This window comes from Melospiza melodia, chromosome 26 (assembly GCF_035770615.1).
Source record: "Melospiza melodia melodia isolate bMelMel2 chromosome 26, bMelMel2.pri, whole genome shotgun sequence".
In the NCBI taxonomy this organism is placed as follows: Eukaryota; Metazoa; Chordata; class Aves; order Passeriformes; family Passerellidae; genus Melospiza; species Melospiza melodia.
The window spans coordinates 3,126,611-3,152,716 of NC_086219.1; the positions used below are offsets into that span (position 1 = coordinate 3,126,611).

The 26,106-nt window shown below is 50.9% G+C and overlaps 1 protein-coding gene across 1 annotated transcript in view; it reads right to left on the minus strand.

The window, feature by feature from the left end:
• The window catches only part of MEGF6 (multiple EGF like domains 6), a 92,505-nt gene that overhangs the window by 7,379 nt on the left and 59,020 nt on the right, over positions 1-26,106 (minus strand). The window contains exons 6-28 of the mRNA XM_063177104.1: positions 24,188-24,313; positions 21,703-21,825; positions 20,999-21,121; positions 18,513-18,650; positions 17,845-17,967; positions 17,011-17,133; positions 16,074-16,247; positions 15,840-15,971; positions 15,621-15,749; positions 13,084-13,212; positions 11,939-12,073; positions 11,104-11,238; positions 8,693-8,818; positions 7,708-7,839; positions 7,124-7,252; positions 6,697-6,828; positions 5,904-6,032; positions 4,854-4,982; positions 4,283-4,411; positions 3,371-3,499; positions 2,485-2,613; positions 1,698-1,826; positions 722-850 (exon numbers count right to left, since the gene is read on the minus strand). Coding sequence (XP_063033174.1) covers positions 722-850; positions 1,698-1,826; positions 2,485-2,613; positions 3,371-3,499; positions 4,283-4,411; positions 4,854-4,982; positions 5,904-6,032; positions 6,697-6,828; positions 7,124-7,252; positions 7,708-7,839; positions 8,693-8,818; positions 11,104-11,238; positions 11,939-12,073; positions 13,084-13,212; positions 15,621-15,749; positions 15,840-15,971; positions 16,074-16,247; positions 17,011-17,133; positions 17,845-17,967; positions 18,513-18,650; positions 20,999-21,121; positions 21,703-21,825; positions 24,188-24,313 — 3,012 coding nt within the window. The remainder of the gene's footprint in view (positions 1-721; positions 851-1,697; positions 1,827-2,484; positions 2,614-3,370; positions 3,500-4,282; positions 4,412-4,853; positions 4,983-5,903; positions 6,033-6,696; positions 6,829-7,123; positions 7,253-7,707; positions 7,840-8,692; positions 8,819-11,103; positions 11,239-11,938; positions 12,074-13,083; positions 13,213-15,620; positions 15,750-15,839; positions 15,972-16,073; positions 16,248-17,010; positions 17,134-17,844; positions 17,968-18,512; positions 18,651-20,998; positions 21,122-21,702; positions 21,826-24,187; positions 24,314-26,106) is intronic.

The following is a 26,106-nucleotide window of genomic DNA, read 5'->3' on the forward strand; positions in this document are numbered from 1 at the left end:
ACAATACAATAAATCTTCTTCTGGACTTGGAATTTGGGGTTTATTGCAAAGGGCCTGGGTGCAGGGCCCTGCTGGGAGATGCCAGGCACAGCTCAGAGCAGGCCTGAGAGAAGAGAGGGGCAGAGAGGATGAGAGGGAAAGAGCGTAAAAGGGTAAGAGAGCAAAAGCATAAGAGAGTGAAAAGGGGTAAGAGAGTAAAAGGCAAGAGCTAAGACTAAGAGAGCGAGGTTCTCATTATAATACAATAAATGTTCTGTGTTGGATGTTCTGATTTTCACTAACTAATCTAGTACAATATACAAATTTTATAGCATTTCTATATAGCTTATAAGGATCACTACATTACTATACTCTGTTACATTTTAAACCCTAAAAACTCCTCTTTGGACTTCTTCCGCTAAGCTGGTAGGGTCTGCTCTGACCCTTGGATCTCTCTGCAAGCAGAGGGTGTTGTTTCATCAAAAGGGCATTACCTTCAGCTGGCCACACCATTGTTTTCCAGTTGTTCAGTAACTGAGATATCTCAAAGCTTGCTTTCATTTCAATCTCACTTATAGCTTCAATATTCTCAAAATCTTTTGCCAAGCAACCACATTTACAAGGCTTCCCTGTTTCATCTCCCCCAACATTTATCTTTCTTTTCCCCCTTCTATTTTCTGCGGGAATGGCTTGGCCCACCCCGTTCCCAGGGCCTGCAGCAGGACCGTTCCCATCTCCGTACGTTTTTCACATCCAGAGCCGGTCAGTCCTGGCGGGCAGCCGCACTGGCCGGTGACGTGGTGGCAGGGCACTCCCAGGGGACAGCCACAGCGACTGGCACAGTCCTTCCCAAAGAAACCTGGCAGGCAGGCTGTGGGAAAACAAACAGTGGGATGTGAGCCTGCTGCTGGTAGAGTTCTGGAGAGTTTGAGGCTTTCTGTGCTGACCCCTCCCCAGAGAAAACTGCGTTTGACCTGAGGCCGTGGAGAAAGATTCGAAAACTGATTGATAGCACTGGGATTGAGGGTGTGGAGTTGGTTAGAATTGTGTGATAATACATGGTGGAAAACTTAGAGTTTGGGGTTTTAGAATATGGTAATAAATGTGGAGAAAGATGGGGGTTTTAGGGTGGAGGCTGCTCCTCCTTTTTCACCCTCTTCCTTCTTCTCTTCTTCACCTTCTTCCTTCCTCTCCATGGGTTTGGGTGGTATTTTGTAACTGGACAGAAAAGTCCATATTGCAGACACTGAGTGATTGGCTATTGGCTTAAAAGTGAAAATAATTGAGGTGTCATTTCTTAATTGAATAGTTTAGCTTTAAAAGACCTTCTAACAAGAGATAGTTGGCCATTTTTTGCCTTGCTAGTGAAGAACTGCAGAACTCACTGCTGTGAGTTAACATTGATAAATAGTAAACACCTGAGTCTGAATATGAACCACTGTCTCAAGTGCCTTCAATCTGACCTCAACAGAGGAAAAAAGAAGCTGGAAATGGACATTCTGCCTGGATTTAAGTTGCTGCTAATGCCTGGAAGCCATCAGAGCCTCCTCTGAGGGGCTCCTGCTCCAGTGCGAACCAGCCCAGCAGCATCTTGTGTCGCAGCCTCAAAATATTTTGCCACAACTTGTAATTCTCATGAAAAACGAAGTTTTCCTCTTCCCAGGCTCTGGAGCAGCTGATGTTTCCCTGTGTTTCCCTCACCCAGGGGTGCTCCTCACCTTTCTCACAGCGCCGGCCCCTCCAGCCCCGGGGGCAGTCACAGGCACCGGTGACGTGGTGGCACGAGACGTTGTCCCCACAGTCACAGAGCTGCTCACAGCGTGCCCCAAACAGCCCCTCCGGACAAGCTTCAGGAATGGAAACACAGCAGAGTTGCACAAAAAATGTGACTTTTGGGGGCTTTTTCCCAGTGGTTCCACAGCTGACTGGGTCTTTCTCTTGTGCACACACAGGCAGGTTGAAATACAACCGTGGGGAGCTGACAGGACCCTAGCTTGGTTCTTTTTAAAAAAAAACAACAGAATTTATATCTTTTGGGTGGGTTTCTTCATTAATTTATATTGGAAGAAATTATAGAAGTGCTTTAGACTGCCTGGTGCCCCGTGCTGCTGAGGCTGTGTGGGGTTCTGGGACTCCATGTGACAATGCTGAGAGGGAACACTGTCCCTGAGGATGTGGCAGGACCCAGTGAGGTGACTTAGAATTTGGGGTTTTAGAATATAGTAGGAGGAGGAGGAAGCTGCTCTGGGTGTGCACCAGCACTTTCAGGACAGCCCTCAGATGACAGGAACAAGGTAGGGTGGAACTGGATGATCTTTAAGGTCCCTTCCCACCCAAACCCCTCCGTGATTCGATGGAAGGAGGAAGGGCACAGCAAAACAGGGGCCCAGCCAAAACCACAGCACTGCCACCTCCCTGCTGGCTGAAACCTGAATTTTCTGTCTTTGCTTAAGCCCCCAGACCCTCCCTGTGCAGCACCACAGTGCCCAGACCAGCCCCACTCACCTGTGTCACACTTGTCACCGGTCCAGCCGGGCTGGCACAGGCAGTGCCCGGTGCGGCGGTCACAGAGCCCCCCGTGCTGGCACTCACAGCTCTGCTGGCACTCCAGGCCGTGCTGGCCCTGGGCACAGGCTGGCAGGGGACAGGGTGAGACACTGCCCTGGTTCCCACCCTCCCAGATCCCACCTTCCCAGCTCCCCACACCCGCAACAAGGACCGAGCGCCCCAACCCCTCGCACGTCACCTCCAACCTCCACAGCAAAACTGGTGGAGCTCTGAGATGCTCTAAAATGCTGAGAATTATAGACTTTCTGTACTGACAGACTCCAAGGAGAACGCTGCATTTGACCTGAGGCAGTGGAGAAGCTTCCAAAATTCATAGAACTGGGATTACAGGTGTGGAGTTTGAATAGAAGTGTGTAATATCACAGGGTGGGAAATTTAGAGTTTAGGGTTTTAGAATATAGTGATATATATAAAGCAAGGTGGAGGTTTTAGGGCAGAGACTGGTCCTCCTTCTTTACCACCTTCTTTACCTTCTTCTTAATGGGTTTTGTAACTGGACAGAAAAGTCCGCATTGCGGACTCTGAGTGATCGGTTATTGGGTTAAAAGTGAAAATAATTTAGGTATAATTTCTTAATTGGATAGTTTAGCCTTAAAAGACCTTGTAACAAGAGATAGTTGGACATTTTGTGCCTTGTTAGTGAAAGACTGCAAAACTCACTGCTGTAACATTGATAAGAAATAATTAACATCTAAGCCTGAACTATTCGCGAAAGTGAATCCCGACCCCGACAGAGGTAGAAAAGGGAAGCTGAAAAAAGGGAAAAAAGCATTCCAAAGCAAGCTCTGTCTGCCCCAGAGCCGTTCCCCAGCTGTTTCCTCACCCAGCTCACAGGCCAGCCCCGTCCAGCCTGCAGGACAAGCGCAGCTCCCCGTGGCCGGGTCGCAGGTGCCGCCGTTGTGGCACAGGCAGTGCTGCTGGCAGTCCTTGCCATAAAACCCCACTGGGCAGGCTGAGGGACAAACAGGACAGACATCCCGGTCAGGACACACCTCTGGAGGCTTGTGTAACACAGCCAGAGCGGTGGGTGGATGGTGTGGTACACAGCAATGCTGATTTTGATGCAACGACAACTTTAGGTGTGTCACCTGCTCAGGTAAGAGGCAGAAGCATTCTGCTCACCCCAGGAGTGGCATTCCTCCCTGTGCTGGCAGGGAAGCAGGAGGTGTGGGAAGGGTTACCTTGCTGGGGTAGAGGTGCTGTGGAAGGGTTACCTTGGTGGGGTAGAGATGGTGTGGAAGCATTAATTGCCTTGCTGGGGAAGCAGGAGGTGTGGGAAGGGTTACCTTGCTGGGGCAGAGGTGCTTGGGAAGGGTTACCTTGCTGGGAAAGCAGGTGGTGTGGAAGGATTACCTATTGCTATGGAAGTAGGAGGTGTGGAAGGATTACCTATTGCTATGGAAGTAGGAGGTGTGGAAGGGTTACCTTGCTGGAATAGAGGTGGTATGGAAGGGTTACCTTGCTGGGGTAGAGGTGCTTGGGAAGGGTCACCTTTCTGGGGAAGAAGGTGGTATGGAAGGGTTACCTTGCTGGAATAGAGGTGGTATGGAAGGGTTACCTTGCTGGAATAGAGGTGCTTGGGAAGGGTTACCTTGCTGGGGAAGCAATTGGTGTGGGAAGGGTTACCTTGTTGGCAGGAGAAGCAGGTGCTGTGGAAGGGTTACCTTGCTTGGGTAGAGATGCTGCGGAAGGGTTACCTTGCTGGCAGGGCGACCAGGGGTTTGGGAATGGTTACCTTGCTGGCACGAGGGTCCCGTCCACCCCTCGGGGCAGAGGCAGCGGCCGCTGATGTGGCTGCAGGTGGCGTTGTTGAAGCAGCGGCAGGCGTGGCTGCAGTTCTGGCCGTAGCTGTTCTCCGGGCAGGCTGCAGGGGAGCAGAGCAGGCAGGGCTGGTGGGCACTGGGTGGGAATTACAGCGGCCAGGCTCCTGCCAGCCCTGCCAAGGGGATGTGCCAGGGGTGGCTGGCTGCTCTGGGAGGGGGTTTTGTGGTGTTAAAGAGATTAATGTGACATCCAAACGCTGCTATCATCACTGTTACGTCCTTTATTATTTGGGAAGAGTTTTGCTGGATGCCCAAGCCCTCACTGCATCCAACCAGAACATGCTCAGGCAGAACCCTCCAGAACCAAAATTAAATTCCACACAGAGAAAATCTCAAATGGGGAATGAACAACCCAGAACCCTGGTTCCTATGACCTGGCAGCAGAGACACCCCTGGCCCCAGAGTGCCATGGAAAGCAGGGTGGGCACCTCCCACAGACACCTGTCCTAGGCACAGACATCCACCCTGGGCACAGATACCCACCCTGGGCACAGCGGGCACCAGTCCAGCCCGGGGGACACTGGCACTGTCCTGTCACAGGGTCACAGTGGGCACCATTCAGGCAGTCACAGGCTTGTCTGCACTCCAGTCCATAAAATCCATCGGGGCAGGCTGTGGAAAACAAAGGAGAAATCCACACACAGAATGCAGAGCTGGAGCCCTCCCAGAGGGAAAAGCTGCCTGCCCCGTCCTTGGTGGCCTCTGAGGCTGCAGCAGCATGACAGTGCTGCTGAGGGCAGCAGATACTGGATGCAAGCCCACTGTGGACATTGCAGGTACAGGAGAGGGCAGTGGAGGATCAGGAGAGTGATGGTTTGATGTTCCTGACCACGGAGAGGCTGCTGGGGGAGCTGGAGAGAGCCTCCTCCATCCAAGAGGCTGCTCTGAGACCCTGTGTGCAGCATGAGCACACTCAGGTGGCCACAGCAGCTGTGTGTCACAGACATCTTTTATGAAAACCCTTTTCTTTAAGATTTTTTCTCCTGAGAAGCTGAGAAGCCTCAGGAACAAAATGTAAACAATGGTTATCTGCTATTGTGGAATGCAACAGGTGCATCTGTGATTGGTCTCGTGTGGTTGTTTTCAATTAATGCCCAATCACAGTCAGCTGGCTCAGACTCTCTGTCCGAGCCACAAACCTTTGTTATCATTCTTTCTTTTCTATTCTTAGCTAACCTGATGAAATCCTTTCTTCTATTCTTTTAGTATAGTTTTAATATAATATATATCATAAAATAATTAATCAAGCCTTCTGAAACAGAGTGTCAGATCCTATCCTCATCTCTTCCCTCATCCTAAGACCCCTGTGAACACTGTCACAGCTGTGCAACCACTGGGTCACCTATTGTTTACATTTTCATAGTCCTTTTTTCCCCCCCAAAACCTTTTCCCTCCAGAAATAAAACCAGAGGCAGCAGCTTGCAGTTTTGTTGCTCCCCCATGGCCATCCTGAGGGATTCTCTTTGCTGTAACGGGATGACAAAGTCAGACAGGGAGCACAAACCCTCTGGGACGGAGGGGTTTGGTACTCACCGTGCTCACAGAAGGTTCCTCGCCAGCCTGGGCTGCAGGTACAGGCCCCACTGACGTGGTCACAGGTGGCTCCATGGTCACACTGGCACTGGTGCCGACAGCTCAGCCCAAACCACCCTTCTGGGCACTCTGAAAGAGAGGAGACTGAGCAGCCTGTCCCTTCCTGGGTCCCAGAGGAGCTATCCTAACTAAGGCAGGAGCTTGGATTCTGAATGGAATAAAAATATCTGGCAGCTGAACCCACAACCAGTGGGTTGTGCCCCTTACAGGTGTGTACCCATGTCACAGACATCTTTTATGAAAAATCCTTTCCTTAGGATTTTTCCTCCTGAGAAGCTGAGAGGCCTCAGGAACAGAATGTAAACAGTGGTTATCTGCTGCTGTAGAATGCAGAAGGTGCATCTGTGATTGGGCCATGTTGGATATTTGTAATTAATGGCCAATCACAGTCAGCTCGCTCAGACAGAGAGTCCGAGCCACAAACCTTCGTTATCATTCTTTCTTTTTCTATTCTGAACTAGCCTCCTGATGAAATCCTTTCTTCTATTCTTTTAGTATAGTTTTAATGTAATAAATACCATAAAATAATAAATCAAGCCTTGTGAAACATGCAGTCCGACCCTCATCTCTTCCCTCGACCCCTGTGAACACCGTCACATACCCACATCACCCTGGGCACTGGATCAGCATCACAGCCAAGGAAAGGGGCTGGGCTGGAGCAATGCTCCTCCCTGGAGCCCTGCAGGCCCTGGAGGGTGGGAGGACAGGCAGGGAAGGGCAGGGCAGCACTCACTCTGCTCACAGTGGGTGCCCGTGTAGCCGGCCAGGCACAGGCACTGCCCGCTCTCGGCGCTGCAGCTCCCGTCGCCGTTGCTGCAGTTGCAGGCGTGGGCACAGTCAGGGCCCCAACGCCCCAGGTCACAGGCTGCAAAAACACAGCAGGAGCCCATCACTGGTGTGTGCCACAGAGCATGGCATGGGCACAGTGCTGCCCTCACCAGCAGGCACAGCGTCCCTTGGGCACAGGGACAAACACGTCTGCAGAGAGACCAGAGGCACTGCCAGCACCAGACAGACACAGCCAAGAAAGCAAAAGGATTTCAGAGAGATTTCCCTGGCAGAGGCACAAATCTGACAGGGATTTCCTGCATGAAGATGAGAATGGAGCAATGGCAGCACAGCTTGGCACAGGTCAGGGTGGCAGAGCACAGGTGCTGTACCTCGCTGGCAGTGGTGCCCTGTCCAGCCGGGTGGGCAGCTGCAAGTCCCCGTCACAGGATGGCAATGTCCCTCGTTGGCACAGCTGCAGCTCAGCTGGCAGGCAGGGCCATACCAGCCGGGTGGACACACTGCCAAGGGAAACAGGGAGGGAGGGACTGCAGGTGGCTGCTGGAATGCCAGCCCTGGGCAGAGCTGCTGGGTACCACAGTGCTCCGGCAGAGCTCTCACACCCCGAGAGCAGTGCTGAATGGGACAAGGGGCTCAGCATTCTGCCTTCTTTTCTCCTGCTGCAGAAGTTACTACAGTGGAGATGGGGCTAGGGGGACTGTGAAGTCCCCAGGCTGCACCCCAATGAGTGCAGGAACAGAGATGTGCACAGAGCATGGCACCACATGGTGGGTCACTGGATGCTCCAGCAGATGCTCCAGCTCAGCTGAGATATCCCTTGTTAGTGGGGGATATCTGCTGGAGATGAGTCTGCACACCCCATCCTGCACATCCCAGCCTGCCCATCCCAGCCTCGCTCACCATCCTGCACACCCCATCCTGCACTCACCATCCTGCCCACCCCAGCCCCACTCACCATCCTGGCAGCGCTGCCCGGTGTACCCAGGCGGGCACACACAGGCTCCGGTGGCGCGGTCACAGCTGGCGTTGTTGGCACAGTCAGGGCAGATCTCCTGGCAGCCCGGCCCCCAGAGACCCTCAGGGCAGGCTGGAGCGTGAGCAGACAGAGAACACAGAGCACAGGGATCAGAGCTGAGGTGGCAGAGGGAAATGTGAGACCTTTTGGGCTCCCTCTCTGCTCATGCGAGACGTGGATTTTGTTCGCAGCACAGCCTGGCCCTGCCTGCTCCACTAAGTGCTATTCTGAGCTCACTCCAGCATTTTCAAGCCAATTTTGGATTTGCAGCCACTTGCAGGGAGCTCCAAGGGCTCCTCGGTGGGAAATGGTGCTGCTGGCACAGGGGCTCCACAGCTGCTGTCACACCATGGACAGCACATCAATCACCGCTCTGGAACCTACTGGGAGCTGCAAACAAGGAGCAAAAGGCTAAACTGCTAAAACCAGGGCAAGAATCCTTCTCCAACTGGTCCTAAGCTGCTCCAGGGCCTGGAAAAAAGGCAGCTTGAGTTGTATGGTAAGCACTGTGCACACGTAGTTTCGTTGCTCAGCCAAACTCTAGGAGCAGGACATCTCAATGTGAATAATACCTTCCAGCTGCTGCAATACTGCACAATCATGCAAAAGCTTTCCATTTCAGACTCTCTAGCTTTCCAGCAGTTAAAGAGTAAGCTGGTGAAGGCAATTAAAAACATGCATCAATAGAGAAAGGTTCCTCTCCTACATTGAGGACTGCAACAAGAAAAAAATTTTCACATTTTTCATCGTACTGTTTAAGACACCATCAAAAGCTGCTATTTTCTCTAATTTTCCACAAAGATGATTCTAACTGCAGTGCGTGTTTTCAAAATGAGTTTTAGAAAAAGCAAAGCCATAGGTCTACACCAAAATCCCTCCCTCCACACTGAAATCCCTGAGTGTTTGCTCTGCTGCCCATGCTCACCTTGGGCACAGTCGTGTCCTGTCCAGCCAGGGGGGCAGTGGCACTGCCCCGTGCTCCTGTCACAGGATGCCTCTCCACAGGCACAGGGATGCTGACAGCCTGGCCCAAATGTCCCCTCCGGGCACTCTGTGGGAGAACAGCAGGGTCAGAACATCTCCCCCAAGACACCCAAGAGCATTTTACCAACCTGGCCCTGCAGGCTGAAGGAGCCTCTGGGTCTGTTTGGGGTTCCCAGAGCTGTGAGAGGTTCCCACCTGTGCTCATGGTTTAGTGGTGTTTGCTCAGAGGTTGGATTTGGTGATCTTGGAGATCTTTTCCAACATTAGTGATTCTGTGAGCCTGGGTGTGATCCCTCTGTGAGCCACTCTGGTCACCTCCAGCATTGCCACCACCACCTGACCTGACTGCCTGTCATTTCTGCCTGTTGTGTGTCCTTCGAAAAAGTATTTCTTCGTGCAAGAGTGACCACCACATCCCCAAAAAACTGAGGCCAAACTGATCTCCAGCCTTTGGACAAGCCACCCTGCTGTCTCTGGGCTGGGGTGCAGAACACCAGGGTCACAGCCCCACACCAAACCACCCCTTGGCTTTTCCAAGGTGCTCTGAGGGTTTTCACCTCCCTGGCTAGATGCCTCCAGGATCTGAGCACCAGGATTTTAAGAAGCAGCCAGGTTTGCAGCAGGACACAGATGGAAAGAAGGAACATCCTCACACACAGAAGGAATAATTCACTTTTCCTGCCCTCTGCTCTGGATGCCGGCGTGCTTCTGCCGATCCCAGCTCGCTTTGATCTTTGCACCCCATTCCACAATTTAACAACGAGCTGGTGACATGCAAACTGAGGGCCCCAGAGCCAAGATCCCTAAATCCTCCCTGAGCCCCCCATGAGAGCTCCAGGCTCAGCAAAGCCAATGTTCTGAGCAGCCCCAGCAGAGGGGAACACACGGGCACCGACAAACCGCGGAGGAAGCGCAGCGCCTCCGTTTCCAGCGGCACAGTGGAGTTTTTGTTATTCCTCCCCTTTGCTAATTGATGGCAGATGTTTGTCTTCACCCTTTAATAATTTCCAGATCCGAACAACAGCCAAGAGCCTACTATTTCTACACAAATATTTGCGTTATTTCCTGTGACTCCCCCCTACAGCCTTCAGCTCCTTTCTTACCCTTTTTAAAAATATCCTGAGCGGGAGCACCCAGCCTGAAAAGGCTCCAGGGGCCACAGCATCCCCCCAAAGGGGGCTCAGGGCTCTCAGACCCTGCCAGGGAGCACAGCACTGCTGGAGCTGCTCCCATCTCTCCTCCCAGCACTGTGGTTGCAATTGCATTGGGATTTTTGCTGCTTTCTGCAGCTCTTGCTCTGTCAGAGATGGGGCTCTGCACCACGACCCTTTGCTGGCAGATAATGAGGCTGATGGTTGCAGCTTCTGGGCTGGGGTGAAGCAGTGCTTGGCTGAACATCAGAAACTCCTGGGATGCTCCAATCCAAATCCAGATGCTGGCCACTTCCAACCTCTCTGCTGCACTCTGTCTCCAAAGTGCCCAACTTTTTGGCATTTTCTGCAGGTCCTAACCAGCTGAAGTGGGTTCAGGAGGCCCCAGCCCCACAGGAGCAGGAGTGGGTTGACTTTTCAGTCGCCACTCAGCTCTGTGGTTGGCAGAACTTATTCTTTTCTAAACACTGCGTTCATATTTTGCAATCATCACCTCGGGCCAATGACTCACTGCCTTTAGGTTCTCTCAAAGCACCTTTGTCTGCCCAAAGTGAAGCTCTCTGGCACACAAAGCACCCCCAGGATCTTGAAATCTGCACCGTCAGAGCCTGAGTGTTGGACACAGTTAAATACACACAGGGCTGGGCAGCTCAGTCACCATCCCATCAAACTGGCCCTGCATGGGAAGAGCACAGAACTGCTCTAGGAGGTTCATACAGAGCCAGAAGTTTGAATCCTAATGAAAATTAAATGTAAAATACTCCTTTGCACTTGCAGATTAAACAGAGCTTCAATAAAAAATAGAGAACAGAGCAGAAAATGTGATAATGTTGTGTTGGGCAGGGATTGCCTGGAAGGGAAAAGACATCAAGGCCAGGGAAAGATAATTAGACCCCAATCACCTCCATCTACCAACAGAGAGATATCCAGTGGCAGGGTGAAGAAAGACCTTGTTCTTTTGTGAATCAGGCTCATTTTCTACCAGGAATTTTCTCTCCCACTTTCAAGAGGCAGCAGCATCTCACAGAGACCTGTGGATGGCATCTCCTGTGTCCCCTGAAGTCTCTGCTGGCTGCCCATCAGATCATTTGCAGTGTGCTGGGCCTCTCAGGGGATTCTGGAAGTGCTTTTGGGTCATTTTGTGAAGCAAAATGCTGAGGACAGGGGAGTTTCCAGCACACACAGAGCTGCCCTGCCTTACCTTGGTCGCAGTGCTCGCCGTGGTAGCCTGGGGGACACTCCTTGTGACACTCGCCAGTGACAGGGTCACAGGGCACCCCTGGAGAGCAGCTGCACTTCTTCTTGCAGCCATCCCCATAATAGCCAGGGTCACAGCCTGTGAACAGCCAGAATTGGAGAGAAAGAAGCTCTGAAATGACTCCTTGCCCCTGGGTGCTGAGCACCCTTCCAAGCTCCACCACTTCTATCACAGCTGTCCCACCACCTCTAACACAGCTGTCCCCATCCCTGCCACAGCTGTCCCACCATGCCTGTCACAGCTGTCCCACCATTGTCACAGCTGTCCCACCATTGTCACAGCTGTCCCACCACCCACTGTCACAGGTGTCCCACCATTTTCACAGCTGTCCCACCATCCCTGTCACAACTGTCCCACCATTGTCACAGCTGTCCCACCACCCCTGTCACAGCTGTCCCATCACCCATCACAGCTGTCCCACCATTGTCACAGCTGTCCCACCATCCCTGTCACAATTGTCTCACCACTGTCACAGCTGTCCCACCATTGCCACAGCTGTCCCATCACCCATCACAGCTGTCCCACCACCCCTGTCACAGCTGTCTCCCCACTGTCACAGCTGTCCCACCATTGCCACAGCTGTCCCCCCACCCCTGTCACAGCTGTCCCACCACTGTCACAGCTGTCCCACCATCCCTGAAGGCATTTATAAAAGCCTGGATGCGGCGCTCAGCGCCATGGCGTGGCTGCCCAGCTGCTGCTGGCTCGTGGGTTGGCTTTGGTGACCCCAGAGGTGTTTCCTGAGCCAGCTGGCCGCGTGCCCACGTGCCCCACTCACCGTGCTGGCAGCGCCGGCCGCGGTAGCCGGGTTTGCAGCGGCAGGAGCCGTCCCTGGCGTCGCAGTCCCGCGAGTTGCGCTGCAGGCACTGGCACTCCTCGGAGCAGCCGGCCCCAAACGCCCACTTGGGGCACGCTGCAGGGAAAGGGAGAGCTGGTCAGTGAGGGGCACAGAGCTCCTTCCCTGTTGTGGTGTAGTAGCCTGTCTCAGTATCCTGGTTCTTTCCCTAGGTGTGCCAATCACCTCTCCCTTCCCCTTCCCTTGCTCCCTGCTGAGCGCCCTCCATCAATCTCGGCATTCCAGAAGGATGTTGTGTGATTGGTGAAGTTCAAAAGATGCCTCTCAGCCCTGGGGTACATTGGGCCATCCAGGTGTCATTTGTCACCTGAGACTTCCCCTCCCTGACCTGGTTGGTGGCTCCCTACCCCTTCCCTCCCCTTTTCCCTGGGGTTAAAAAGACAGCAACCACGCGGTTTGGGGAGTTCTGTTGGAGCTGTGGCTGGATTCAGAGGCCTGTGGGCCAGGAATAAAGCTCTGGATCCAAACCCACCATCAAAACCGACTCCTTTCCTTCACCATCGCCTTAAAGCTTCTCCACAGAGGGAAACCCGAGGAGCAGCCCCTGTTATGGGGGGAAACTCCATCCCAGCACCACCAGAGCTCCTGCAGGCCTGGACTTGTCCCCACAGGCCCAGTGCAGCACCCAGCCAGCCCAAAGTGTCTGTGGGGTGAAACACCACACATCCAGCCAGCCCAAAGTGTCTGTGGGGTGAAACACCACACACCCCACAGCCAAAAGTGTCTGTGGGGTGGAACACCACACACCCAGCCAGGCAAAAGTGTCTGTGGGGTGAAACACCACACACCCACAGCCAAAAGTGTCTGTGGGGTGAAACACCACACACCCACAGCCAAAAGTGTCTCAGGGTGAAACACCACACACCCAGCCTGCCAAAAGTGTCTCTGGGGTGAAACACCACACACCCAGCCAGCCCAAAGTGTCTCTGGGGTGAAATCACCACCGTTTCCACCCTTGGTCAAGCAGCAAGGGCCAGACGAGCCCAGGCACGTTCCATCTGGCTATATTGGTATTTAATTCCAATACCTCCCAGAAAGGCAGGGATTCAGGGATAAGCTGAGCGTACCCAGGTGGCAGAAGCGGCCGTACAAGCCGGGATCGCACAGGCAGGCGCCGTAGATGCGATGGCAGTGACCGCGGTTGGCACAGTTGCACTTCTTCCTGCAGTGCTTCCCGTAAAATCCCTTGGGGCACCCTAGGAACAGAGAGAGGTTTCCTGGGAAGATGAGGCAGTCTCAGCAGGTTGTTTTAACCGAGAGGAACACACTGAAAATGGAGCTGTGTTCAGTTCTTGGAACCACAGATGCACCGAGGGAAGAGATGCATCCCTGCTTCGGTTCCAAGAACTGAACACAGCTCAGTTCTTATTGTATTAGCAACACAATAGTCATGGCATAGCATTGATAATATTCTGCAGACTACCTGCTATTCAAACAGTGCCCATTCATCACCTGGCAAGATCTATTCAGTCATATCTCATTAAGGAGTTTGAAAATATTGTTCAGTGTCCTCCATGATGCCTGAATATCTATTGCCAAACACTCCACCAGCCTTGCTCTTTGCGCATCTTCACTTACTGAAATTAGATAGCTTGAACTGCTGATCCAGGGGGACAGAGATCAGATTCCCTGCACCGGCTCCAAATCAGCTGTGCAGTGTCACAGGGGATGTCACTTCGTGGTGCCCCAGGGCACCCATCAGCTCTGCACCCGCTCAGCTGGTTAGGACAGAAATAACCCACCCACAGGGCTCTGAGAGGTCAAGGCTGTCCTCCGTGAGAAAGCAGCCCACGAGGCTGCTCCTGTTGAAAAGCCACAGGGATATTTGCACTATTAAGTGAATAAAATTATTGTTTTTACTCTGTTATGCTAAAGGCCTCGATATTGGAAGCACATGGCAGACAGGCTGTGTCAGCAGTGCTCTGGCCAGCAGCTGCCCAGCAGCATGTGCCTTGTCCCTACGAACAGAGGAGCAGAGGAAACGCCACCTTGGCACAACAGAGCAATTCTGCATTGTTTATTTTCATCTTACCTTCCTGTTTTCTCTCTGTCCCCCTCCATCACCTCCTTCCTACAGAAAGAAGAGGCTGGGGTATCTCTTGTATTCATTTGTATTCTGCTTCACTCTCCTCCTTCAGTAATAGTTCCCATATGCTCCCAACATGTGACTGAAGTCCTTTTGTCTGAATCTCTGATTGTCTCCCTCTTTCTTGTTTTCAAATTTTGTCCCCTGAATTTTAACCCTTTGGGAGCAAGAAATGAGCACCACCAGCAGTGATAACTCCTTTGGGTACTCTGGGTAACTACTGCTGTCACAGCTTTCCGATGATTTGGGTGGAAATACCTCCATGGTTTCCATGTAAATTAATAATGGAAACTGTGGGTTTGACATTCTTTCCTGTGTCTGCCACTGAATGCCCCATGAAATAGAGATCTCTGCCCACAGGAACTCCACAGGAAACACTTCCAGGCTTCAGAGAAGCCCATCTGGGACATCTGAGAGCAGCACCAGCAATGGCCAGACCAGCCATTTATCCAGTGATTGTTGTGGTGTGTTTTTACTCCTAATGGCATGTTCTGTTATTGCCCAAGGTAATGGTTTGGTCTAAATTACACCCTCCCACCTCATTATCCATCTACCCTGAGTTCCCTGTCAATACTACTTGGTGCTGATTCCCCCTGCTTGGAATTCCTTTACAGAAACGCCCTAAAGTTCAATATCCCATTAATCCATGTGACACAAACCTCTCCCCTCTACCTCCCTCATTGGAAGATGCTTTTGTGACCCCTGCCCTTTACCCCTCCCCAGGATATCTCCAATTATCTGCTGATTTATCCCCTCCCTTTAAACCACCCCCGTTTAAAAACCCCTACACAGCTACCTTCTGTGTCTTTGCTCCCTGACCCTTCCATGGAATAAATCCTTTTGGAAACCATTCTGAAGACCTCTCCCTTATCCTTGTTCCTGCTCTGGACACTTACCAACCTGTGCCACAGAGTTTAAGCCATACAGCTGTATCCCAGACTGTCACAGACATCTTTTATGTAAAATCTTTTCTTTAGGATTTTTCCTCTTGAGAAGCCGAGAGGCCTCAGGAACAAAATGCAAACATTGATTATCTGCTGCTGTGGAATGCAACAGGTGCATCTGTGATTGGTCTCATGTGCTTGTTTCTAATTAATGGCCAATTACAGCCCAGTTGGCTTGGACAGAGAGTCCGAGCCACAAACCTTTGTTATCATTCTTTCTTTTTCTATTCTGAGCCAGCCTTCTGCTGAAATCCTTTCTTCTATTCTTTTAGTATAGTTTTAATGTAATATATATCATGAAATAATAAATCAAGCCTTCTGAAACATGGAGTCAGATCCTCATCTCTTCCCTCATCCTTGGGCCGCTGTGAACACGGTCACACCAGACTGTGCTGCTTTCTGGGAACAGAAACTGTGCTGCTTTTTATTTCTGGGACCAGCCCACTCCTCTTGGCGCAGGAGCCGGCTGGGGAAAATCCAGCATCGCATCAAGTGATGGCAAATCCCTGCAGGAAAGAGGAGACCAGGGATGGCCCCCAGCAGCACAGGGAGGGTGAGGGGACGCTGCACTCACCATCCTGGCAGAGCTCTCCAGCCACGCTGGGCGGGCAGCGGCAGGTGCCGCTGGCAGGGTCACAGGTGCCGCCGTTCTGGCACCGGCAGCTCTGGCTGCAGTTGATGCCGAAGGTGCCGGCTGGGCAAGCTGGGGGAGAGAGAGGGAGATGAGGCTCAGCCTGGTCACAGCCTGGCAGGGCTGCACTCACTGCACAGCACGGGGAAGAGCTGCACTCACTCTGGTTGCAGAGCACGCCGCTCCAGCCAGCAGCGCAGATGCAGCCGCTGCCCTCGGCGCTGCAGGCGGCTCCGTTCTGGCAGTCGTCACAGGTCAGGCTGCAGTCAGGGCCAAAGGTGTGCTCCAGGCAGACTGCAACGAGAGGCACCACGGGTGAGCCCCGCGTCTCTCACTCAGGCTCTCACAAGTTCCAAGCAAAGAGCACGGCCCCGACCGCTGCTGCGCAATGCCCACCGAACTTCTCCGACAGCGTGTGCTCCCCTCGCGCTTCCAGCTCCTCCTCCTCCTCCTCTTCCTCGTAGTCGTGGCTGAAGAGCTGGGTGAGCTCGTCCCGCAGGATGGCCACGTGAGGGATGGGGCGGATGACGGGGCGCCGGCCGTCCAGGGCCTCCACCGTGTCCTCGAGGGCTGGGAGCAGGGACAGAGGGGACAGAGTCACAGAGGGAATGAGACAGGGACTCTGAGAGGTGGGACAGGACCTTTGCAAGGGCTTTGGGAGGTGAAAAATGGGACAGGACCTCTCCAAGGGCTCTGAGAGGTGGGATAGGTTCTCTGCAAGGTCTCTGAGAGGTGAAGAGTGGGACAGGACCTCTGCAGGGTCTCTGGGAGGTGAAAAATGGGACAGGACCTCTGCAGCATCTCTGGGAGCAGGGACAGTGGGACAGGACCTCTGGGAGGTGAACAGCAGGACATGACCTCTGCAAGGTCTCTGGGAGGTGAGCAGTGACACCTCGAAAGCTTTCCCAGGTTGTTTGTTCAAGGATTTTTTGGCCAGAGTAGGCCCAGGTCAGATAGGTGACCTCAAGATCTCTATACTGCTACAAATAAATAATCTATTATTTCTAACAAGGAAAATCTGCAGGGGCTGGTGATTGTGGAAGGGGCTCTGGCTCTGTGTTGAACATGGGAGCAGTGTTAAACACCGCGGGCTGTGGAGCTGTGCCACAACTCCCTGCACTTTTTTGGCCAGCGCTGTGAACCAGGCTGGAACAGGACTGGCCCTGCCTGGGAAAGCTCTCCAGGGCTGGGCTGAGGCCCTGCCACTGCTCAGGGGCTGTGAGGGAGCTGAAAGAGGTGAGGTGCAGGGATAGGGAGCTCTGGTCTCTGTGCTCCTGGCTCGGACAGGAGGCAGAGGAGGGGCCCACTGAGGCAGCTGGGATGAGGCACTTACAGATGCAGCTCCTTCTGTCTTCATCCAGCTTGTGCCCAACGTCACAGCCACACTGGAAGGAGCCTGGCAGGTTCTGGCACGTGTGTTCGCACCCACCGTTGTTGGCAGAGCACTCGTCCACATCTACAAAACACGGCACACCCCAGTGACAGGGCCATGCGGCAGAAATAGGCTGGTGGCATCTTCTCTGCTAAATGTGTGAAGCCACCAGGTCAAAAAATGGAGTTAAACCACCTCAGGGATTAGGGATGCCTGGGTTTCAACAAAAAAATGTGCTGGGCTTCAGTTCCCATCCATTATTAGTTGTGTAGGAACAGGTGGGTGTGTTTGGCTCCTTCCCCTGGGAAATGTTGAGAGCTTTGGAAGTGAGAACAATTATTAGGGGGATTTTTCCCCCACTTTCTTTCTGTTGGGAAGGTGACTCACCAGAAAGCTGGCAGGAAAACTGGTAGGAGCTGGGAGAAACTGGAAAAAATGCCTGGCTGTTGGCAACCAGGTAGGACAATTTCTTGTTCTCCTAATTAAAAGCTTCATTAGTCACCGTCTTGGCTGTTATTTCTCTTTATCCCTTGGGTGAAAGTGATGGGCAGTGTTGCCCTCTGGGGTTGAACATCAAATGGTTTCTGTAATTAATGGGGTCAAGCCTGGGCCAGCTCACTCTGAGTTAGCCCAGTCTGACCTTGATGTGTTCAAAAACCCCTCTCCACTTGGGCTGGGCTTAGCACAGGGGTTAGAACCAGCACTAAACAAACTGAGGAGAGTGACAACAGGCTAATTAGAAATAGAGGGACACACAGGGCTGTGCCTGGAGCCCAGGGAGGCGCTGGCACTCACCATCACAGCCACAGCCATCGGTGCTGAGCCTGTACCCAGCATGGCAGGAGCACTCGTAGCCCCCAGGGTAGTTGTAGCAGTCCTGCTGACAGCAGTGAGAGCCCGTGTCACACTCATTGATATCTACATGAGAAACAAAGGGTGTTAATGCACTGCAGAGTGGTGGCAGGAACTGGTACACTGCTCCCTGACTAGTTCCCAGGAGCTTTTACTGATCTGCTGCCAAGTGCTGAGCCAGAATTCTCAAATTCCTCCTGAAATCATGGAGTTTTGTGTTAACTGATCATCCTCCCCATCCAGGGAGGAATCCTGAGGGAAGCTCATTGTGATTCCCAGATTGTGGTTGCAGGTTTGGTGTCCTTACAAGCAGGGTGATTCCAGCTGACTGACTCCTGCTTGGGGCAGTTTCATCTGAGAAAACCTAATTAGTTTGGAAGTCATAATTACTGCCCAAGTCATAAGTGCTGTCCAAGTATATCCTGAGGGACGTCTTTGAGCAGAGCAATATTTCATCTGCTCTCACTTTCCATCAGTTCCTATCCTCTTTAGCCTGTTTGAAATGCACATATACAGTAGCCAAGAGGGATCCTGACCTAAAATCCCAAGAGGGATCCTCACCATTACCTGGGATGGAAATCAAGATGTTGTGGCCTTCTCCTGTTCCTTACCAGTGCACGACTTCTGGTCCTCTTCCAGCCTAAAGCCAAAGTTACAGGTGCAGACTGGGCCAGAGCTGGTGTGGTGGCACACGTGGGAACAGCCTCCATTGTTGGTCTCACAGCTGTTCACAATCTCCATCTCTATCCCTGGAAAAGGCAGCCTGGTTAGGATTTAGGATGCTGTGGGACACATCTGCACGCACAGCTGGCCCCTGCCTGCCCCCACCAGCTCCTGGCACTGCCTCCCCGCTGAGGAGGGGGATCTGCAGTGGGAAAGGATGGAAATAGCTCAGCACAGAGGCCACTGCTGGGCTGGGAAGTTGGGGTATAAAAAGAAACCTCTGGATCTCACGCAGCCTCTCAGCGGAGCAGGCTCTGGACAGTCTCTGGGATGAAAGTGCTCCCACTCCTGCCAAGCAGCAGCGTGTGCTGCCAACCCAAAGTTGGCTCAGGCTCAGAGCAGAGCTGTGCTGGTGCCAGGCAGAAATGGGAGCAGCAGAACACGGCTAAGTAGGGAAACATCCAGATGCCTACAAGCCAGGATCGTTAGCTCCTGACATGTCAAAAGCGCTCGGCGCAAACATCAATTGCAGCCATAGATCATCCCAGCTTGGCAAGGTTTCTGTAAACTTGTCTACTTAATTAAGCTTTCTTAAACCAAAAGGAACTTGTTTCGTGGAGCTTTGACTCAGTCCTGAACCTCAGGAAAACAATTTCTGCCTTCAAGAACAGAGTTTTTCGTGCACTCAGACCCAAGGAGGATGAAAGAAAGGGAGCTTGATGCTTCCCAATGGGTCTGTGCCTGTCAAAAACAAAAGCTGGGCCACAGTGGAAGGCTTTTTCCAGATTTCACAACGTGATTGTCATCTCCCTCTTCCCTTTCCTTATTAAAGCAGCACAGAGCAGGGTTTTGCTTAAAAGAAACGTGCTAGGAAGGGCAGGGAGGAGCCTTCCATGTGGAAAGGCTGCTCTGCTGACCCCAGGGCAATGTCAGTGTCATGCCCTAAGAAGAAAGCTGTGTACACACTTAGGCTCTTCAACCTCATGTCATCATCCTGGTGCCCCATATTGCTCTGTTTGATGCCTTTCAGGACCCGTTTATGGCCTGCAAAGCCTTGCCAAGCTGCAGCAGCTGCTCGAGGGGACCCTCACAGCTCCCAGTACCACCAGCTGCCAGCCCTGGGACTGCCACGGTGGCTGTCATCTGTCAGGGCTGGTGGCTCTGGCTCAGCCTGGCCCTGCTGGGGTGCAGCAGCTGCACGAAGAAGCTGTGAGGACAGTCCAGCTCACTCTTGCATCACAGAGTTTATTTCTTTCCTTGATGGGAGCAGATGTGATCCCTTCGCTGGCTCAATTCCTCCAGTGACACATCTGCAGCTGACTGAGCCTGTCCAGCAGAGTCTCCAAGAGCAGAAGTTGGCTTATTTGAAGCCAAATGGCTGCAAATCAATTGCCTTCAACCAGCTAAAGTGGCTTTGTGGTGACTTTAAAGATCAGACCAAGATTTTTATCTTGGCGGGGGAGTAAACAGCCTGAAAACTGCTTGTGAAATCCTTCAGCAGAGATTGCCACAGCTTGGCCCTGGTGATTCCCAGAGGGCAGTGACAAACACGTGCCTGCAGCAGCCCAGGTGTGCCCTGTCCTGCTGGGCAGGGCTGAGTGTTGGAGCCCTGGTTGCTGAAAATTTCAGACTTTCTGTGCTGACAGGCACTGACCCACAAGGGAACAGTGCATTGACCTGAGGCCATGGAGAAGCTTCCAAAATGGAATGATGGAACTGGGATTGTGGGTGTGGAGTTTGAATAGAAGTGTGTGATATTACAGGGTAGAAAACTTAGAGTTTAAGGGTTTTAGAATATAGTGATATATAGAGAGCAAGATGGAGGTTTTAGGGCAGTGGCTGGCCCTTCTTCTTATTCACCTTCTTCTTCTTCTCCTTCCTCTTCTTCTTCACCTTGTCCTTCTTCTTATCTCCTTTTTCTTCTCCTTCTGCTTTTCACCTTATTCTTCTTCTCCTTCCTCTCTTTCTTCTTCTCCTTCTTCTTTACCTTCTCCTCCTTTTCCTTTTCTTCCCCTCCTTTTTCTCCTTCTTCTTCTCCTCCTACTCCTTCTTCACCTTTTCACCTTCTTCTTCTCCTTCTTCTCTTTCTTCTTCTCCTGCTTCACCTTCTTCTCCATGGGTTTAGGTGGTTTTGTGCAATTGGATAAAAAGTTTGCATTGCAGGCATGGGTGGTTGGTTACTGGGTTAAAAGTAAAAATAATTTAGATGTCATATCTTAATTGGACAGCTTATCCTTAAAAGGCGTTGTAGAGAGAGAGAGATGGGGCTCCATTTTCAGTTTGTTGGAGTGAAGCGCTGTAGAACTCAGGGTTCGTGAGACTGTAACAGAGCTAAGAACTAACAAACATCTGAGTCCCAACAAGAAATACCATCTCACAATTTAACCCTGGCCCTGGCACAAAGGAAGTTGAGACTGGAGCCCTCGGTACTCACGGTAGCAGCGCTTGCCATCCGCGCCCAGCTCGTAGCCCGGGTTACAGGTGCACTTGAAGGAGCCCCGGGTGTTGAGGCACTGGTGTGCACACATGGCCAGCCCTGTCAGGCACTCGTTCACATCTGGGAGAGGGAGAACACCTAAGATAAGCAGGCTGAACTTTAAACATATTTCCAAAGGACTGTTGTTATGGTATTTGAGTTCTGCACTGGGTTCTTGCCCTCTGAACTCTTCACTGGGGCCCAGACCAACAAAGACACAGAGTTAAGTTTGGAATTGCTGTAAAGCTTCCCAGGAGATGGGATCACATGACAGTGGGACACACAGAATCACAGAATCAATTAGGCTGGAAAAGACCTTTGAGATCATTGAGTCCAATCTGTGATCTAAAACTACCTTGTCACCAGACCACGGCACCCAGTGCCACATCCAGTTTATTCTTAAATAAAGAACAAAAGATGGTGACTCCACCACCTCCTTGGACACCCCATTCCAATACCTGATCCCCCTTTCAGGGAAGAATGCCCAGCCTAAATCTGCCCTGGAGCAGCTCTGCTGTTACAGACAGCTCCAGCAGGGCACAGACACCACCTGAGCCACCCAAGGGAAGGCATGTCCTTCCCTCCACTCTGTTCCCACTGAGCAATCCCTGACCCATCAGACACAGAGCTTTTCCCTCAGGAGAGCCCTGCAGGGCACTCACCTTCACAGCTCTTGCCATCAGGGGCCAGCAGGTAGCCGGGGTGGCACTCACATCGCGCACGGCCGCGGTGGTTGAGGCAGCGCTGCATGCAGCCCCCATTCCTGTCAGAGCACGGGTTCCTCACTGCAGACACAGCACAGAGCCAGGGTCAGCCCACACAGATCCTACACAGAGCAGCAGCAAAGCCTGCAGCCTGAAAATCCCAGGCAGAAAAGCCCTGCTCCACCCGTTCGGGAGGATGTGCACGCTGTGGGATCCTGCAGAAGGCTGGCACTGAGCTGGGTAAAACCCTTCCAGCAGGAGATCCTGCAGAAGGCTGGCATTGAGCTGGGTAAAACCCTTTCCAGCAGGAGATCCTGCAGAAGGCTGGCATTGAGATGGGTAAAACCCTTCCAGCAGGAGATCCTGCAGAAGGCTGGCACTGAGCTGGGTAAAACCCTTCCAGCAGGAGATCCTGCAGAAGGCTGGCATTGAGAGGGTAAAACCCTTCCACAGCAGGAGATCCTGCAGAAGGCTGGCATTGAGCTGGGTAAAACCCTTTCCAGCAGGAGATCCTGCAGAAGGCTGGCATTGAGATGGGTAAAACCCTCTCCAGCAGGAGATCCTGCAGAAGGCTGGCATTGAGAGGGTAAAACCCTTCCACAGCAGGAGATCCTGCAGAAGGCTGGCATTGAGATGGGTAAAACCCTTCCAGCAGGAGATCCTGCAAAAGGCTGGCATTGAGCTGGGTAAAACCCTTCCAGCAGGAGATCCTGCAAAAGGCTGGCACTGAGCTGGGTAAAACCCTTCCAGCAGGAGATCCTGCAGAAGGCTGGCACTGAGCTGGGTAAAACCCTTCCACAGCAGGAGATCCTGCAGAAGGCTGGCACTGAGCTGGGTAAAACCCTTCCAGCAGGAGATCCTGCAGAAGGCTGGCATTGAGCTGGGTAAAACCCTTCCACAGCAGGAGATCCTGCAGAAGGCTGGCATTGAGCTGGGTAAAACCCTTCCAGCAGAAGCTTGGCATGGGCACGTCCCTCTGCAGAGATTACACAGTCAGTGCTGGAAATTTGCTCCAAATACTCCTACCCAATCTCTGACCTGCCCCAGGACCAGGACAGATGTTCCAAACCCTTCTGGCTGCTGTGTTTGGAACATCCCAGTGGTTCCTTTTGCTGCAGCAGCTCAGGACTTCCCTCCTTCCTGCCTTTTGAATGCCAACTGCCATGAACGAGAACGACCTTGTGTTCTGTCCCCTTCAGCTTCTGAGCCAGCAGCAGGTCAGCCAGACAGGGAGAACGTCCCACCCCACTGCCACACTCTGCTGTCCCTCCACTCCCACAGCAGCCTGTGCCTTCATACAATTTCATTTTTGTTGGCCACAACTCCTCCAGCTCTTCCCATCCCTTGGAATAAACTGCAGGATATGTCCATGACAACAAAACACACAGAGTTTTTACTGGAAATCCCCCAGTCTGATCTGCTGGACATCTGAGCATCCCCATCCTGTCACAGACGTATGTTATGAAAAATCCTTTTGCCCGAATCTTTTTCTCCTGAGAAGCTGAGAAGCCTCAGAGGAAAAGAAAAACAATCATTATCTGCTGCTGTGGAATGCAATAGGTGCATCTTTGCTTGGTCCACGTGAGTTGTTTCTATTTGATGACCAATGACAGCCATCTGTGTCAAGGCTGTGAGCAGTCACGAGATTTTATTAACATTCCTATCCTTTCCTTGCAAGACTTCTGATTAAATCCTTTCTCTCTACTCTTTTAGTACAGTTTTAATATATCGTTTTTATTTTAATGTAATATATATAATATATATAATAAAATATACATATTATATATATATTTAATATGTAATATAATGTAATATAATATAATGTAATATATACAATATAATGTAATATATACATAATGTAATGTAATGTAATGTAATGTAACATAATGTAATGTAATGTAATGTAATGTAATGTAATGTAATGTAATGTAATAATATAATATAATATAATATAATATAATATAATATAATATAATATAATATAATATAATATAATATAATATAATATAATATAATATAATATAATATAATATAATATAATATAATATAATATAATATAATATATATTTTAATATAATTTAATAATATAATATATAATATATAATATATTATATATAACATATAATATATATTATATTATATATTATATATAATATATAATATATTATATATTATATATTATATATTATATATTATATATTATATATTATATATTAATGGAATTATATAATATATAATAAAATATTTTATATTATATATATTTTAATTAAAATTTAATAATATTAAATTTTAATATAATATATATAATAAAATAAATCAGCCTTCTGAACCACGGAATCAAGATTCTCATCTCTCCCCTCATCCTGGCACCCCTGTGAACCCCACCACACCATCCCACAGCTCCCAGCTGGAATCCACGGCCCCCCAGCCCCCCAGGACTCACGGATGCAGCGTTTGCCATCCTGGTGCAGCTGGTGGTTGTGCCTGCACTGGCAGCGGTGCTGGGCCAGGGTCACCTGCACACAGTCGTGCTCGCAGCCTCCGTTGTTCAGGGCACACGAGTTCAGAGCTGCAGGGCAAAAGGGACACGAGGTTTGGCACAAAAAGAGCTTGGGTGGCACCTGGGGATGTGGGGGTGCAGGAGAGGCCACCCAGCACCGTGCCAGGTGGGCACCCTGCTCTTTCAAGGCAAGATCAGCTCACCAGTGTTGGGTAGAATAAAAGGTGGTGACCCCAGCACCTCCTTGGACAACCCATTCCAATGCCTGATCCTCCTTTTGGGGAAGAACTGTCCGATGCCCAGCCTAAATCTCCCCTTAAAATGGTTCTTTCCCACCATAAGAGGCCCCAGGAGCGTCCCTGGATGTGATTCCAGGACAGAGGGAGCTGGGTCAGCTCCTGTCCAGCACTGCATGGGAGGGAAGCACATTTCCTGCCAGGCATCCTCCCTCTCCAAAGGGCGCCGTGTCAGCAGCCAGGCTCCTGTGTTGGGGCTGAAATTCCCATCCTTTAGCTGAAATTCCCATCCTTCAGTTCCAGGACAGTCCCTGCAGGTGCAGTGGCACAGCTGGTTCAAGCCATTACTGCTCTGAGAGTTGTGCTCAGGCACATGCAGGTTTTCCTGTAAAAAACTCTGAGTTTCTGGCTCTGTGATGTGCAAAAGTCAGTTGTAGGAACACTCAGGGAAAAATGTTTTAAAATCCCTATCTGGGCCAGGTGTAACAACCCCCAGCTCAGGGCTGTGAGCAGAGATTTCTGTGTGGAACCTGGGGCACTGTGTGTCACCCAGACAGAGCAGATGGAGATACAGCAACAGGAGCTCTGATTTCACCCTCAGTGCAGGCAGCACTGGGAACTGAGCTTCCAAACTGGAGCTCCTGGCCCTGCCACAGCTTTTCTGTGCACAAGGAGCCCAGCAGATTCCAAACAGTCAGGAAACTGAAGAAGGGTTTGCCTGAGCTACAGCACAAAACAGATCCCATGACCATTTATCCCCAAACTGATCCTTCAGGTGAGCACAGTGTTTTGAAAGCAGGAAGACCTGGAAAGCAGCTGCCAGCAGAAATAACACACCTCTGAATCCCAAGGCAAGTTGGGTCCTTGCTCTTGTACATGACTGAAAACAAATATTTGGCTCAGGACAAAAATATAGTCAAATTTATATATATTTTCATTTTTTTTCTGCACACCCTTCCCCTGCAAAAAAAAAAAATGCTTTGACTCAGAGTTGAGGATGACTCTCATTCCAAATGTTAAAATAACTCAACTTCTCATTTTATACCTCTGATTAGCTAAACAACATTTGGAGGAATAAAAGCAGCTTGACAGGGTCAGGATTTTGCCATATAAAACATAAGGCTGGAGCAAGAACTTGGGGTTTATGTTAGTTGTGCTGGCATTGTTTCCTTTAATCCATTTGGAAGGAAAAAACAGGAATACTTAACGTTCCTGAAAAGCTCTGGGTCACAGTTACACTACTCAAGCCCTAGCAGAGATGGGTGGTCATTTAAAAATATTCCAATATATTTAAGTTTTTAATAACATATATTCAAAAATAGCCATAAATAATGTGCTTGTTGGAGAGAGCCTTTTTTTTTTTTAATAAAAAAAAAAGAAAACAAGTCAAACAATGCTGATGCCTGCCAAAACATTCCTTCATCTGGGAAAAGCACCGGGCCAACACAGAACAAGCCAATGCATCTTGTGTCTAAAATAACCTCCCAGGATGCAGTTATTCGGGTTGATTTGAAGTTTAAATAACTGCCTCCTTGCAAATTCCTAAAAAAATCGAAAGTCTGAGCTCTTCCATGCAAGATTTCAGGAGAGAGAGCCTGTGTGAGGCTGGGTCTCCTCAGCTGGCTC